Here is a 14,694-nt window from a genome sequence, read left to right as displayed (position 1 = left end):
GGACATTTTTTATGTTAAATTCCCTCATTTATTTAACTATTTAATTTTACAAAGCCACTTTTCTAAAGCATGCTTTTGGCTACGTTCAGTATGATGAATTAATTAAATATTCTTATTAATCGTTGCGCGGGATAAAATAAACCCTGTTCGTACCATACCAAAGCACTCGAGGTCTATCTGCTTAAGAGGAGGGATGCCTTCGTGAAGGACTTTCTAAGGGAAACTGCCTCGTATATACGTTACACATGGGGAGATCCACGAAAACGCCCATGCAGCCAGCCCGTTCGCGGGATTCGAACCTAGGACCGAACAACCGGTGTTCAGTGACTTTACCGCTCGGCCGCTGGTGGGCCTCCCAAAGCCAGAAGGAAAGGAGGTGAAAGGAGCATTTCAATATACGATTCTTGGAAGAAAAAAAAAGGACTGCATAACAACTTTTTCAATCCTACGTCTTTAAAATCAGTAGCGCTTGCAATCCGTAATTGCAAGAATATTTAATACTACTTAATATAAAATAATAAAATATAAATTTAATATAAAATACTTTGCATGACTTAAATGTACTTTTATTTAAATAATCAGACTGAAACACAGAAAAGTGTTCTTAAGAACTACGTTTATTGTTTTCAAATCGCTTAGTTTATTACTCAATAGCAGACAAATTAAATTTGAAATTTAAATATATTACCCTTTGTAAATGGCTGCATGCTGGCGAGTGGGAAATAAAAGTATTTTATTTCAGGCAATAACAACACATAGCTTTTAAACAGTTGGTTAAAATTGAGAGATAAATATCTTATGTTGTAGTAAATGGCATCAGTTTCGAGCGCCTAAGATAAAAAATGGTTTATTTCGAACAGTGTTGCTACTTCTTGTTTTTCAATCACCAAGCTTGTAAATCAAGAATTAATTAATTTTGTATACAATATGAAATAAATGATAAAGGAATTCAAAATTTGGCTCCGCGTATTCACAGTTTGGATATTTGCTCTTGATGCTGATATTTTTCCACGAAGCGAGGTATATATATGCATACCGATTCTTCGCTCTTTAATACAAGAAATAAAGATATAAATCTTTTATGTTCACTGAGCAAAACAAAACAAATACGACAGTTCTGTATCTCTCGTTCTACTGGGTCGATTGACGAAATTCAACTTAAGTTTTTCATATCTCGAAAGCGCGACTTAGAATATGTATTACATTTATATATCGCATTGTTCTGATATAGGTATTTTGACACAATATCGGGATTTTTCTGAAATTGTTTTTCAATATTTCGATTTTACGATTCATATTATGCCAAACTAGCAAGTTTTGTAAAAATCGCATGAGTTGTTTCTAAAAAATGAGCTCTCAGAATTTTAGCTCCTCCATGTGAATTGAATATTATATACATTTACAGTCAAAAGTCGCTAATTCGGACACCCATAATTTGGAATGATCTATAATCCGGACCTCAAAGCTACAAACTTTCTGCGCATGCGTCGCGTTGACACATGCGCGTAAGACCTTTACGGCTGCGAATATGCGTGTGCGCGTGTGCAAAATACGTTTACGAATGCGCGTTTAATGTATAACGGACGGTATAAGCTAAGCTAAAATTATCTAATTCAGTTAATGTTGCAGATTGCGTTGTTCCTTAATCTTCGAATTGGATTCGTCTTATTATTTTTTGCAGACTGTTAGAGCAATTTTATAAAAGTAAGCTTGAACTTTCGATTATGTCAAATAGAATTTCTGATATATATTTACTAATATGTAAAGGATCTACAAAGCGAAAGTATGTTTCGAAGTCTATTAAACAAAAAGTGGAATTGCTGCAAAAAATGGATAAAGAAATATCCTTTGTTTATCTAAACTTTAACGTTTGTTTATCTAAACTTTGTTTATCTTTAACGCCGCGGGGCGCAATGAATTGGAAGTTGATCTGTCAGCATTATCCTTATCTTCAGGGCAGATGTTTTTATTTTATTTGGCTTATAATTCCTTACTAAATGTAGTATTTCATCTCGATGTACTCCGTCTTTGATATGATTTAAATCAAATTCCTCGTCATTATAATTCGCTTCCGATAGCGAAGAAAGTGACAGAGGCTATTGAAAACGAAAAAATTTCGATTGACAAATTAGTCGGTATTCTCGACACAGCAATTATAGGACTTGAACGGCGGAACTTTGTAACTGAACAAGAAATTATGTTATAGAATTAAAGAGAATGTATTATCACATAAAAAACGAAGCAACTTAAACAGCTTACATTGAAAGAAATGTTTAATAAAGTAAACAAACAAATATTAATTTTTGTTTGTAAATTTTGATACCCTTTGGATCATAATTGTTCTTTATTTAATAAAGTACGGTTTCATATTTTTAATTTTATAATTTCTGCATGCCATTTTACCAGATTTAAATTGATGATCTATAATCCGGAAAAATCGATAATCCGGAATCGCCGAAGTCCCGACGAGTCCGGATTAACGACTTTTGACTGTATTAGTGTCTCTTTTTTTATTAAATTTATTTGATTCTTCCTTTCCCATTTCGAAATTTAGGTTGATTAAAAATAAAATTCGTACATTTTTTTATGACTTATTTTTAAATAGCTTTTATAAATATTTCGAAAACATTTGAATTATAACCTACAGAAGTTTTACTATCATCTAAAAGTAGATTTATTTCTAAGCATACCTGCAAAAAACTAGAGTTTTTTTATTCAAAATTTCCTAGGATAGACGTGAATTTAGAGAGCGACGCGTTTTGAAATTTGGCGTATTTGTTATAAGGGATAATAACGCCAAATGCGATTTGCGCACTTTGTTAAAATTATTTAAATGTATGAACGATGACTTTTCTCCCTTGTGTACAGTGGAAAAAAGGAAAATAGGTTGCTATGAATTAAGAAGCTCGCCAAATCAATTAGTATTGGCGCAAACTGAAAAAAATGGGCCAAGATAAATTTTATATTTCTTCGTAAATTTCGCACCAAATTTTACAAAATTTCACATTTAGGCATAAGTGGAGTCATAGAATCAAAATATGGAAAAAATTGGCATGCTATTTCAGAAAAAGTCCAATTTTGCGACAGAATACCAATGTTAGGACAATACTATATATAAATCTAATATATATATAGTAAGTCACGCTTTCGAAGCATTGAAAACGTAATTTGAATTTTGTCAATCGGTCCAGTAGAATGGGAGATATAGAACTGTCGCATTTTTTGTTTATTTCATGTACATTTGAAAGAATATGTATTTCCTCGTTTGGAAGGATCTAAGTATCGGGAAGAGTGTGTTAAATATATTGAACTTATAAAGAATAATATTGGAGATTCGTCGTTTGATGTGGCGCATTTTAAATACCTTGTACGGGTGCCCGATCTTTGCAGAATTTAACTCTTTCCTAAAACAAATATTCAGAGTTTTATCAGTGAAAACTCCGTAAGAAGCGAGATCACTGCTCATGCAACTACACGTGCAAAGAGTATACAACAACATCCTTCTTCGCAAACTTCATACAGCCTTAGATATGGTCTAAATAGACTCTAGCTCGATAAACCATGATCTATTCTTTACTTCGACCGAGAAATAGAAAGTACTTCTTGGTTCTTGACATTTAAACGTGATTGATGGAAATGCATTTCCTTGAATTTCGTCTCTAACACATGGGTAAGTTTCCCAATTTACAATTAAGCCCTATTTGAATTAATTACAACGTCTCCTTAATTGTCGGTTGAAGCGCACTATTAATTATATTAAATTTATTTGCTTCACGGGGCTTTTCAGCTTTTCGCTTACGAACGTTTTGGCTCCATTCACCGCAGTTGTTTCGTTGTAAACTTCTTCACATTTAAACCTAGTAGCTTAGAAACGTTGGGCTCAGTTCTTCAACCAGATGATGAAGTTGCGATTTTTGTCATGTGTCATGTCCAATTTGTCAATGTCACAATTAATGTCAGCGACAACACATTCGGCATAACTTGAACGTATTCAGCTCCTCCAGTTCCAAACAAATCTTTTCATCAACACATATACTCGCTTTCAGCACACGTTTAGTTTAAAAATGACAACACAAATGTGTATTCGACTAGAGTGTACTCAATCAAAAATTTCTTCGGACGTTTTTGAATTACGTTACATATTGAGAACTTCGAAATCATATTTTGGACTTAGAGCAGAAAGTCATTTTATGAGTTACTTGATTTTTTAAACTTCCTTTTGTAGCCCAGAAGGGCTATTCATTTCGTTTTGGCATTTTGCGTTCAAAACTTTAAATGTCCTTTTCACTTTTCAAATTGTTGACACTCAATATTATCGCCCTGTGTCATATTTAAAGAATTTAAATAATGAAGAATTTGCATAAATGTATGTATGTTTCTCGCATTGTGATAAAACAACGGTACCTGGGGCCATCCAATTTTGATTAACGTAATCCTCCACCGAATATGGGCATCTGGAAGCCCTAATTTGGAATATGGAATATCTTTCATTATCTATTTCATATTTTGTAAAACTTTAACGAATTTTTGATTAACAAACTCAACGATTTCAAAGCGAGCAATGGCAAAATTGTACGAAAAAAAAAAAATTATGTTAAGCGCGTGAGACTGTGTATCGGAAATTCTAAAGATACGCTCTTTTAAATATTTTGAATGATTGCAGTTGAATTTAATTTTATGGTTTAAGGGCGAAGAACATGATATTTAATAAATAAAGATAACACGAAAAACGTTAAGTCCCCTTGTGCGTAATGCAAAATCGGAAAGCTTTCAGATTTTTATTTGTTCGTGTGCTCCCAAATCACTATTGTAGCTTTGGAAAATTTAACGATTTGAAGTAGTGATCTTCCCCCCCCCCCTTATGTTCCCTTTTCTGCTCCTTTGATAAAACTTTCATTTACTATTTACATTAGCCCTAATCATATTAAAAAAAAAAAAAAAAAAAAAAAAAAAAAAAACACGCTTATGCTAACACTGAACTAGAAATAAAGACAGTCGTTGAGAGGGGTAAGAATGTAAATTCATGGTTCCATGCTCTATTCTTGATGTAGAACGTTCGTAGATGAGTCGTTATGTACCAGGTACATAAAACTGAGCCGACACTTTTTTTAAAAAAACCAACATTTATTTTTCACACCATTTCTTATTCTACAAATTTTTAAATGCAACTATTTTTAAAACGGAAAATAAAACGTAGACGTAATGCACCTGAGCACGTTGATCTTCGTAACAGACGAATTCCTTCCGATTGCCACCACAATAATTGGTTAGTTAAATAAAAGTACTTTACAAACCACAGTTTCGATAATTGTATGACTCAACGTCGTAAGTGGAAGTTTATTTGTCTCTTTTTGAGCAATACGTCTGAAATAAAATAAAGCTAACAGTAGCACAGTAACCTTTTTTTTTTTCGTTTTCCATATGCTTTATCTAGCGAACGTAACCACTATTTTTTCTAGCATACACAGTTCCACAAAATATCTTAAAAGCAGAAAATCGAAAAATCTGGTAAAACAAAACAAAATTGCCTTTAATGGCGATAAATTTGTCGTAATTTTTGTCTATCTTTGCATTAAAAATCTTTTTATACAATATTTTCACTTTTTGCCTCTTCGCTCTTGCTTGGATTTCTTTCATCAAGGGGTTCTCCAGTTTCTGGGTAGTTAAAACTGCTGAATGATGGTAGTTTGATCCACGTTCCATCCCAAGTAAACGGGCTAGCCGCATTTCTTATTTTAGTGGTTTTCTTCCATGTGAATAATGTAAATTTAATTTTTTTAAAAAAAGTTTTAATAATAATTTAATTGCAGTTTTTTTTTTTTTTTTTTTTTTTCAGCAGATCCTCGAAGCCAAAGCCCGAACATTTAGTTGAATGAAATAAATTAATTTTTGTACGGTTAAGTAATTACTTTATACATGGAAGTAAACTAAACGACCATGACAGAAATAAATAGATCTTGAAAGGAAATTTGGTGGTAAGGCAAAGAAAACAAATTACACTTACCTTCTGCTGGAAGATTACTCGCTCCAAATGGGCCTTTTCTGACAAGAATTTCGTGAAGAATGATCGCAAATGAATAAACATCGCCCTTCTGTGTTCCTTTCGGATGAGCAGATGGACATCGCAACACCTCTGGCGCCTTCCATAGCATTTCTGGAAAATAATTATAATAATTATAACTTCGAAATTATCGAAGAAATTTACAGAAACGAATGATGAGTAGAATACGCAAGGGATCTCATGAGAAGTCATGCTGTGAGCAAGTGGGGCATACAGAAACACTAGCTGCACTTAGATAAATTATCACAATTAAAACATAATTAACATCAAAATTATCAAAGAGATTCACAGAAGAGTGTTAAATAGAATATGCTTAAAAATAAGTTTAGCAATTTAGTTCAATCAGTTATTTTAAGATAGCAAGATCATTTGGTTAGAGAATTTATATTAATGTTCAAAATTAAAGAACACAATATGAATAACCACAGAATAAACACCGTTTACAAATGAAGAAACTAAATTATAAGTGGCATTAAAGAATAATATTTCAAGAGAACTTCAGCAATATCATACAGTTCAACCTAGTGAAAAAAAAAATCGATTCGAATTTCCCGGCGAACGGGCTGGCTGCAAGGGAGCTTTTTTCGTCGTTTGTCCCCATGTGTAACGTGTATACGAGTTTGATTTCTCTAGAAAGTCCTCCAAGAAGACATCCTTTTCCTAGGCAGATAGCTCTCGAGTGCATTGCCATAATTAAATAAACCAAACCAAACAATCCTGAAAACTGTTTACCCGAGGTGAACTCCATAAGGAATAGTCGTGAAAATGGCGTAGAGAAGAACAATAAATGGCATAGATGCATTCAGGTTCCTTTAATAAATTTATTAAAAAAAACCTTTTGGTTATAAGGTATTGGTCCTTTGGGAAGTATTTTCTACTGTTAGGATATTATATTATATAAGTATTAACAAAGAATTCCTGAAATACCTTTCTTCTCTGTCCTCAATCTGGACACCATTCTTCTCCTTACGCCATTAAATCTTTTAAACTGAAAACAGTTCATTTCTTCCACGATACTTCACTTTCTGCGTCTTAAGGTAAAAATAAAAGATTTCTTTTGCCATCATGCACTCAATCTCACCCAATGCAGCGCTCAACGAAGAAGAAATCCTTCGAATACGAGATTTTTCTCTTTTCTCTCCCCCTCCTTCTTCTTTTTAATGGCTCAAAGATTCCTGTCACCTCCAGCATGTTCTCTTTACCTCGCTCCCATTTCCTTTCTATCAATGTCTTGATCAGTCTCGGAAGGATTTAAAAAATCTATTAAGGGGTAATTGCCGCGGGTATTACTCGGAAAATATGTCTTTTAGTATGGATTTCTGCGAGAGGTTCTCCGTACATTTGAAAAGAGGCTCCCTAATGCACAGAACAAAATGATAAAAAACAAGTAAAATGAAGAATAGAGTTTTAATGATGTCTGTAAATTCACGGATATCTCGTGTTTCATCATTATTAAGCATATTCATTTTTTCCGGAAAAATAAGCCGAATATTTGCAGGACATCTAATACGCAGCAAGAAGAAGGTGATTTGGAAAGAATTTGAAAATTTCGCAAGTACAAAAAAACGCAAAACAGTTCATTAATGTTTTGAATACGTTTAGCATACATATCTCAATTATTTAATGTAAGAAGGACAATTTGAAAAGTTTAGAACCTAGAGCAGGGCTTCTCAGCCAAGAGGAAATTGCCTCTTAGGTGAGAATTTCATAGCTTAAGGAGGATGTGGTGAGCCTCTTATTTAGCCGTTAAGTATTTAGTTTTAGTTTATGAATATAAAAAATTATTCAAATTTTGGTATTTATCAACATTTTCTGTAGTTTTTGGTTTCTGACAGTGCCTCAAGCATTTAAACAATAGCTGGTCATAGTCAAACTCCTTTGGTTCAAGATATACAATATTTATTTGCATATTTTCCAACAGGACAAAAACCTTAAACTACATTGGATACGTGCCCATGTAGGAACATTGGGCAACGAAATGGTAGCCCTGCTATAAATGTCCCATATAGAAACCAGTAAAACGTTTTATGGGTTTCTATTGACTTTTACTGGTTTCTGTTGGTATCTGTGGTTTTTTCTTATTAGTTTCAAATTGCCCTATAGAAACCAGTAAAATTTTCTATTGGTACCTATATAATTTTTGTTGGTCCCTACTGACTTTTACTGGTTTCTATTGATCTCTGTGGGTTTTTTTTTACTGGTATCAATTGACACCCATAAAACCAACATTAATGTCAGAACTTTCTACTGGTTTGTATTGGTTTATACTGACTTTTACTGGTTTTCTGATTGGTAGCAATATAGGTAATAATGAATCTTCCGTTGGTTTATATGGGTTTATGCTAATTTTCTATGTGACGTTAATAGACTTCTTGTAAACAATAAAATTAATAGAATGAAAATATGATCTCTTTAAGACCATCAGAGTAGCCTGGAAACGCAGGTGGTCGTTTTAGAGAGGGTTTTTACTAAATATGCTTATTTATTTGATTACAAAAATGTTTTTTTTGGAAACAATAACAGCAATCGTATACACCACACACTACGAGGTCTCTATAAGGAGACCAGCCGCAAATAAAAATGCATCTTTGCAAGTGGTCGCCTTAGAGAGGTGATGCTCAATACCAATATATACTCACGTTCTCAAAAATCATTTATCTTTTAGAGGTGGTCGTCTTAGGGAGTTTGTATCTACGAAATGAATCTGTCTAAGGCAATATTATACAGGTATACGGGTTTTTCTGTTTATGGGTTTTTACGGGGATTTGGCATACGGGTACTCATACAGCTGTGCGGGTTTCTTTCCATGGGTTTTTACGGGTATTTGGCCTACGGTTCTTTCTATGAGTTCTTACTGGGATTTGACCTACGGGTACCTGTACAGTTGTACGAGTTTCTGTCTCTGGGTTTTTACGGGGATTCGGCCTACGGGTAGAATCCCCGTAAAAACCCACAGACCAATTCCCCGTAAACATTTTATGGGTTTCTACGGGGCATTTTTAGCAGGGAGATAGCTTGGAAAAAGAGGCAGCAAATGGTACTACAACAGCAATAACCTATTTACCAAATCCAATATCACTTTTAAAATCAAGATTTAATTTCTGAATGCAAACTCATGTGGTCGCAAGATAATACGGGCAGACGAACGTTTATGTTCCTACCAAAACCAAAACGAAATTTAGCTATAACAAATAATGCAATAACACATCTTCTAACAGCACATGGACCCTTCATTTCATATCTTTTCCGTTTCGGCTTGTATCACAGACAACTGCATATGTGGATCAACAGGAACAATAGATCATTACCTGTTTGAATGTACAATCACTAAAGACCTCCACTTTCGTCCTTTCACAAGTGAAAATGTCCAAGGATGGTCAAACAACTACGCAGAAGTAAACCCTCTTCGCAAAAAAACTTCAAAATTTAATGGAATATCTTATAGAAAATTGTGATAATCTAAAGTTACCATAAATTAAGGCATCACAATTCCACATCAGTATTATTTCGACATAATTAGCATCACTTCAAGGCAACACAATTTCAATCAACAAATATGAAACATACACCAGACTAACTATAAACTTTATCAGAACTTTATCAGAACTTACTTTAGACTAACTATTAACTTGAACAGATAAATAAACTTTAACAGACTTATGAACTGTGAACTTTTATGAATAGTGAACTATTTATAAATTATGAACTATTTATCAACTGTAAACTATAATTACATTTCAACATATCATCAAAATCCTACATTATTTATTATGTATATAACCAAAATTTTGTATTTAACTCTTTATTTGTATTCTACATTATATTCTATGTACGTAGCATCAAAATTTATGTCAATATTTATGTGAATTCTGTCAATCTATGTCAAGTATAAGTCAAAATTATGTATACAACAAAATCAAATTTATATTGTAATATAAAATTTTAAATAAATGTGGTCCCACTGAGTGAGCAATAAAACTGAAAGTCTTCGTGGCAACACAGCTGTTCACCCAGTGGTCTCTTGTATTGTTTTGTTTTGTTTAATTTATTATTAAACGTATTAGAGAATAATTTAAACATGTGTATTTTTTAGAAAATCATCTTAACCTAAATAGGTGTACATATATATGTATTTTTCAAGTTTTAGGAAGAGGAGGAATAATGATGAGTGGCCATAGCCGTGCAAGGGTCAAAAATGGTTGAGACACTATCCTAGACAGACAGACAAGAATAAGAACGCTAAAAATACGTAATACTCCTTTATACGTCATTAATTTAATAAAAAAGATCCTAAACCACACCATATGATACCTAAATACAAATAGAGTGGGTGAAATATATATTGTATACATAAATGCGCATCATGATACTACGCATAAATGTTTTTCTTCTGTAGAAATATCCACCTTAATGGGCCTATATTAAGAGATTTTTGAAAGAACTATAATATGGAGAATACAGTAAATAATATCGGATACACGTGAGCTAAAATAAAAGGTTCCTGGAATACATACGTACGTCACGAAGAAATCTCTTCTGATTTCATTTTAAATCCATTTTTAATCGCTTTTAGAAAAAAGAGATGTCACGCAAAAACATCATTCACATGGATTCGAGAACAGTCAAAATGGATATTTTCGTTGAAATATGATTCGCTTTACTGCTTCCTTTACTTCCTACAAAAAAATAAAAAGGGTGGTATTCAACTAAACCTCGACCCGTTAACCAAGAAAACACTTGAAAAAGCTTAAACAAGCCTCGCTCACTTAACATAACGCATATTGATAAATAAACAACATTAGTAATAAATAAATATTTTAAAATGCAATTTTTGTGTTTAATTTTTGTTCAACATTCCTTTTACTTTTGAACATTTTACATTCGCACACATTTTCAGAAAAAATTATGTATGTTATTTTTCAGAAAAAATTATGCAGGCTCAGGTAAAAGTCGAAGGCTGCCTATAAGGCTAAAAATACAAAAAAACTATGCGAGTAGATGTGTATCTAAGAGCAGATCCTATAATTCAGATACCTATTACCAATTGGTCATTTACACCGATGTCCATGCCCAGAGCAACAGCTGTCTAGGCAACTGTTAAAAGAAAAATGTGTTCATATAATTGCATAATTATGCAGTATTATTCATATCTTCCTTATTACTCGAATTTCAAATCTCCCTTATTACTCGACTAAAGATGGGATTACTCATTTTTTAATATCACTTCGCTTTTCGAATTTCGGAACTCATTTTTTCTTTTTAAAGAAAGTCGTTCTTAAAGAAGCTTGCGTTTGTCATTCCTCATGAGGAAATAAATAGGTTTAATTGATAGACGTACGAGAAACGTAAGATATAATTAGGAATACGTACCATCGGAAAGAATATACACACAATTACGTAAATAATGATCTGATCATTCTACGGTTTGTTTATTTATTTATTGAAATATACGCTGTTGCGATTCCGGTTGAGGGAATGAAAAGGCAAATCGATTAATCGACAGCTAAAGTATGCTTCGCAATGAAACATATTTTTATAAATTACCGTTCGTTACAACAAACCTATTATTTCCCGCTTATAAAGTGCATAATTCCATTGAAGTTGTATGTAGCAAGGGACAGAACAACCATTTACAACTGTTAATTAGGGTACTTAAATACACAGAAGAAGAGAAAATGATATCTTACTTTGATAATAATCATAATTCAGGAATATTTCCGCCTCGGCGGCAGTACAGAGTTCTCGAAGGCCGTAATCAGTTACTTGTAGCACCCACCGACTTGTAATTAAGCAGTTGGAGGATTTCAAGTTACCGTGAACTTTCAGGTCAGAATCATGTAGAAATATCATACCCTGCAAATAAAAGTAGCGATTATAGTCAATTTTGTATCCTTGAGCTACATTATTGCAATGATTTCATAAATAGTATTGATTCGAGTCAATACAAGACGGAAAACTAATGCATCACACAGCAAAAGGTTGGTTCATGCAACAACAGAATTAATCAACAGTAAGGAAGAAAATAATTTCAGATATTCTCTAATCGAATTCTAAATTATTTTCAAATATTTGGAGCTTCTAAATTCTAAAATACAGGGTGGCTATAATTAACTAGAAAGCCCGGCGGTCATACGAAATGGCCGCTGTTCTAATAGATATTATAAAATGTAATTAAAATGATTTGTGCAAAGGTGTCTGCTAATTCAAACTGAATTACCCAGGGCAGGGGGCGAGGACTACCTTTGCTTACTGCCCCACGGGGTTTATCCCTTCTACTTGCTTAATTATTTAAAGAAGAGTGCAGTGAAGGAAACTACTGGCGATACATTTCTTAAGAGTCACCGCTAGCTCAATAAATAAAGGTGATTTAAATAATAAAAGTTAATTCACATGCCAAAGATCTCTTAGTACACAACATTTCTTGTGTAGATCTTTCCATCATTTTTAAGCTCGCCTTGCAGAGGACCATCCATTATTTTTAATTCTATGTCCGTTCTTTTACGAACTCTTGAACAGGCAACATAAAGTTGAAGGTGTCCAAATGCAGGCTCAGGTAAAAAATTGCCAACACGCTTAAGCGTTTGGCCATGAGATTAATGGATGGTCACAGCAAAGGCAAATTTTACGGGAAATTAAATTATTATAAAAATTATTAATTGAAATAATAATTTTCTCTCAGTTGAAACGGCAACCCTGTGCCGTGGCAACTCCCCCCCATTGGCTAGTACAGTTACGCAAGCAACCAATAAACTATCGGCGACAAACAGACACTTCAGCCGCATATATATGGGGTGAAGTAACATCATCTTCTCCGAAACAGCTGGCTACCAGGCTTGGGTTTAGCGAAGCACACCGTTGGATTCCGCAGGTCCATGGCACGCCATTTTGACCATTCGCGTCTTTCTGGGACTTTAATTAGCTTAGATATTAATTAAAAACTAATTTTCCCCTACATTTTCTACCTTCGTTCTTGGGTTTTCTCTATTAAAGGAATTTGGCTACGTGCCAAAGTCTTTTTTCTCGAATATCTACGGAACGGCGCCAAGTTGAATTTCGAGACGCGTATCTTCGGATTCTAAAACATTCTCGAAATCCATCGATACCGTTCTAATCTTCGTACAACTTTAACTGGCGGAGATATTAATTAAAACTGCGGAAACGGTAATTTCCGCGCTCATTTTTTCGAGTGACAACAGTAAACTATCGGCGACAAACACTTAAACCTCTTATATATATAAAGACGTTTCACTTTGAAATGGTCATAACAGGAAAACTGCTGGACCAAATGTTATCAAACTTGGTAATCGTGTAAAGGGGGTCATGGTAATTCATTCTTCGGGGAAAAAAGTTCAAAACCTCAAATTTTGGGGGAAATAAAGCTCTACGCAATACTGTTAAACGAACTAAGGGTCGGAATCTAACTTAAAATTTCGTTACAAGGATTTAACAAATTGTATACCCTTAAAAACGTTGACCTAAATAAAATTAACATTTAAAAAGCGTTAAAGGCAGTAACGGTCGAATGCGCCTTTCGTGTAAGGGTCGAATACGCCATCCGTCTTTGAAAACCACAAATTTGGGATCAGAAAATACGAGATCGCAAATTACGCGCAGAAGTGTGCGCATTCCGAAAATCGTTTTCTTACAGATCGCTAATTTGTGATTTCTGAAGCCTAAAATTTGGCCCCAAGACAGGAAGATATCGGTTTGAAACGTTTTTAATCGTTTCTGAAACGAAAGCGTTGGTGGGGTTATACAAAATCGCACTGGCTTGTAACTGGCTTACGGCAGCACTGTTTATGTTCACCAATCTAAATAATCTGGCGAAATTGAAAGATGCGATACACCGACATGTCCGAAGCATTCCACCTGATATGCTAAGAGCTGCTGTTGAGAATGCAGTAATAGGATTTAACTAGCTTTTGGAAAATAGTGGACCCACCATTGAACATGCTTTGTAACACGTTTTGGAAACGATTAAACACATTTTAAGACGATGTCTTCAGCTTCGTCTTAACCATATTGCATACAGCACCATTTTCCCCTTGCTGGTGAGTTTTTGGTCTTCTTTCTTTTGGGAGGGGGGAAATAAATTCCAATGACCTCCTTTACACAACTACCAGATTTGATAACATTTGGTCCAGCAATTTTTTTTTTTATGATCATTTCAAAATGGAACTTTAATTATAACCACCCTGTACATCACATTATAAAAAATCAGTTTCGTTCCCACGGTCAAATCACGTAACTTCTGGAAAAAATATGAAATGATGAAGGGGGAAAAATTTCTTCATGTTAAAATTTATATATAAATTAAAGCAAAATTCGAAATCTCAGTTTAAAAAAAAATATGAATAACATTTTAAAAGATACACATACATCAAGAAACTGTCAACGCAATGCAGCAAATGAAGTATATATTTAAAATTTGTATATCGTTAAGTGCATTACCTCAATGGGATTTTGACAAAAACTTTGAGTTACAAGTCGAATTCTTTCCACTTTTCAGAATCTTTCAAAAACAAAGCATGGGCAAACGGGAGAGGCCGATTTCACGAGTTAATGCAGAGAAATACCAAACAAAGAACGATAGTATATTTCCCAAAATTTAAGATTTTGTTACCTAAGGTAAA

The 14,694-nt window shown here is 33.7% G+C and overlaps 1 protein-coding gene across 3 annotated transcripts in view; it reads right to left on the bottom strand.

Moving 5' to 3' along the window:
* The window catches only part of LOC118182918 (receptor-type guanylate cyclase Gyc76C-like), a 731,383-nt gene that overhangs the window by 113,122 nt on the left and 603,567 nt on the right, over positions 1–14,694 (bottom strand). For all 3 annotated transcript variants that reach the window (XM_085814149.1, XM_085814148.1, XM_085814147.1), the window contains exons 14-15: positions 11,749–11,914; positions 6,005–6,154 (exon numbers count right to left, since the gene is read on the bottom strand). In XM_085814149.1, the coding sequence (XP_085670275.1) occupies positions 6,005–6,154; positions 11,749–11,914 (316 nt within the window). The remainder of the gene's footprint in view (positions 1–6,004; positions 6,155–11,748; positions 11,915–14,694) is intronic.

This window comes from Stegodyphus dumicola, chromosome 3, assembly GCF_044657685.1.
Source record: "Stegodyphus dumicola isolate Sdum_Otavi_A_Nest chromosome 3, ASM4465768v1".
Taxonomy (NCBI): domain Eukaryota; kingdom Metazoa; phylum Arthropoda; class Arachnida; order Araneae; family Eresidae; genus Stegodyphus; species Stegodyphus dumicola.
The sequence above is the reverse complement of the archived record's forward strand: the minus strand, read 5'-3'. Positions and strand labels throughout refer to the sequence as shown.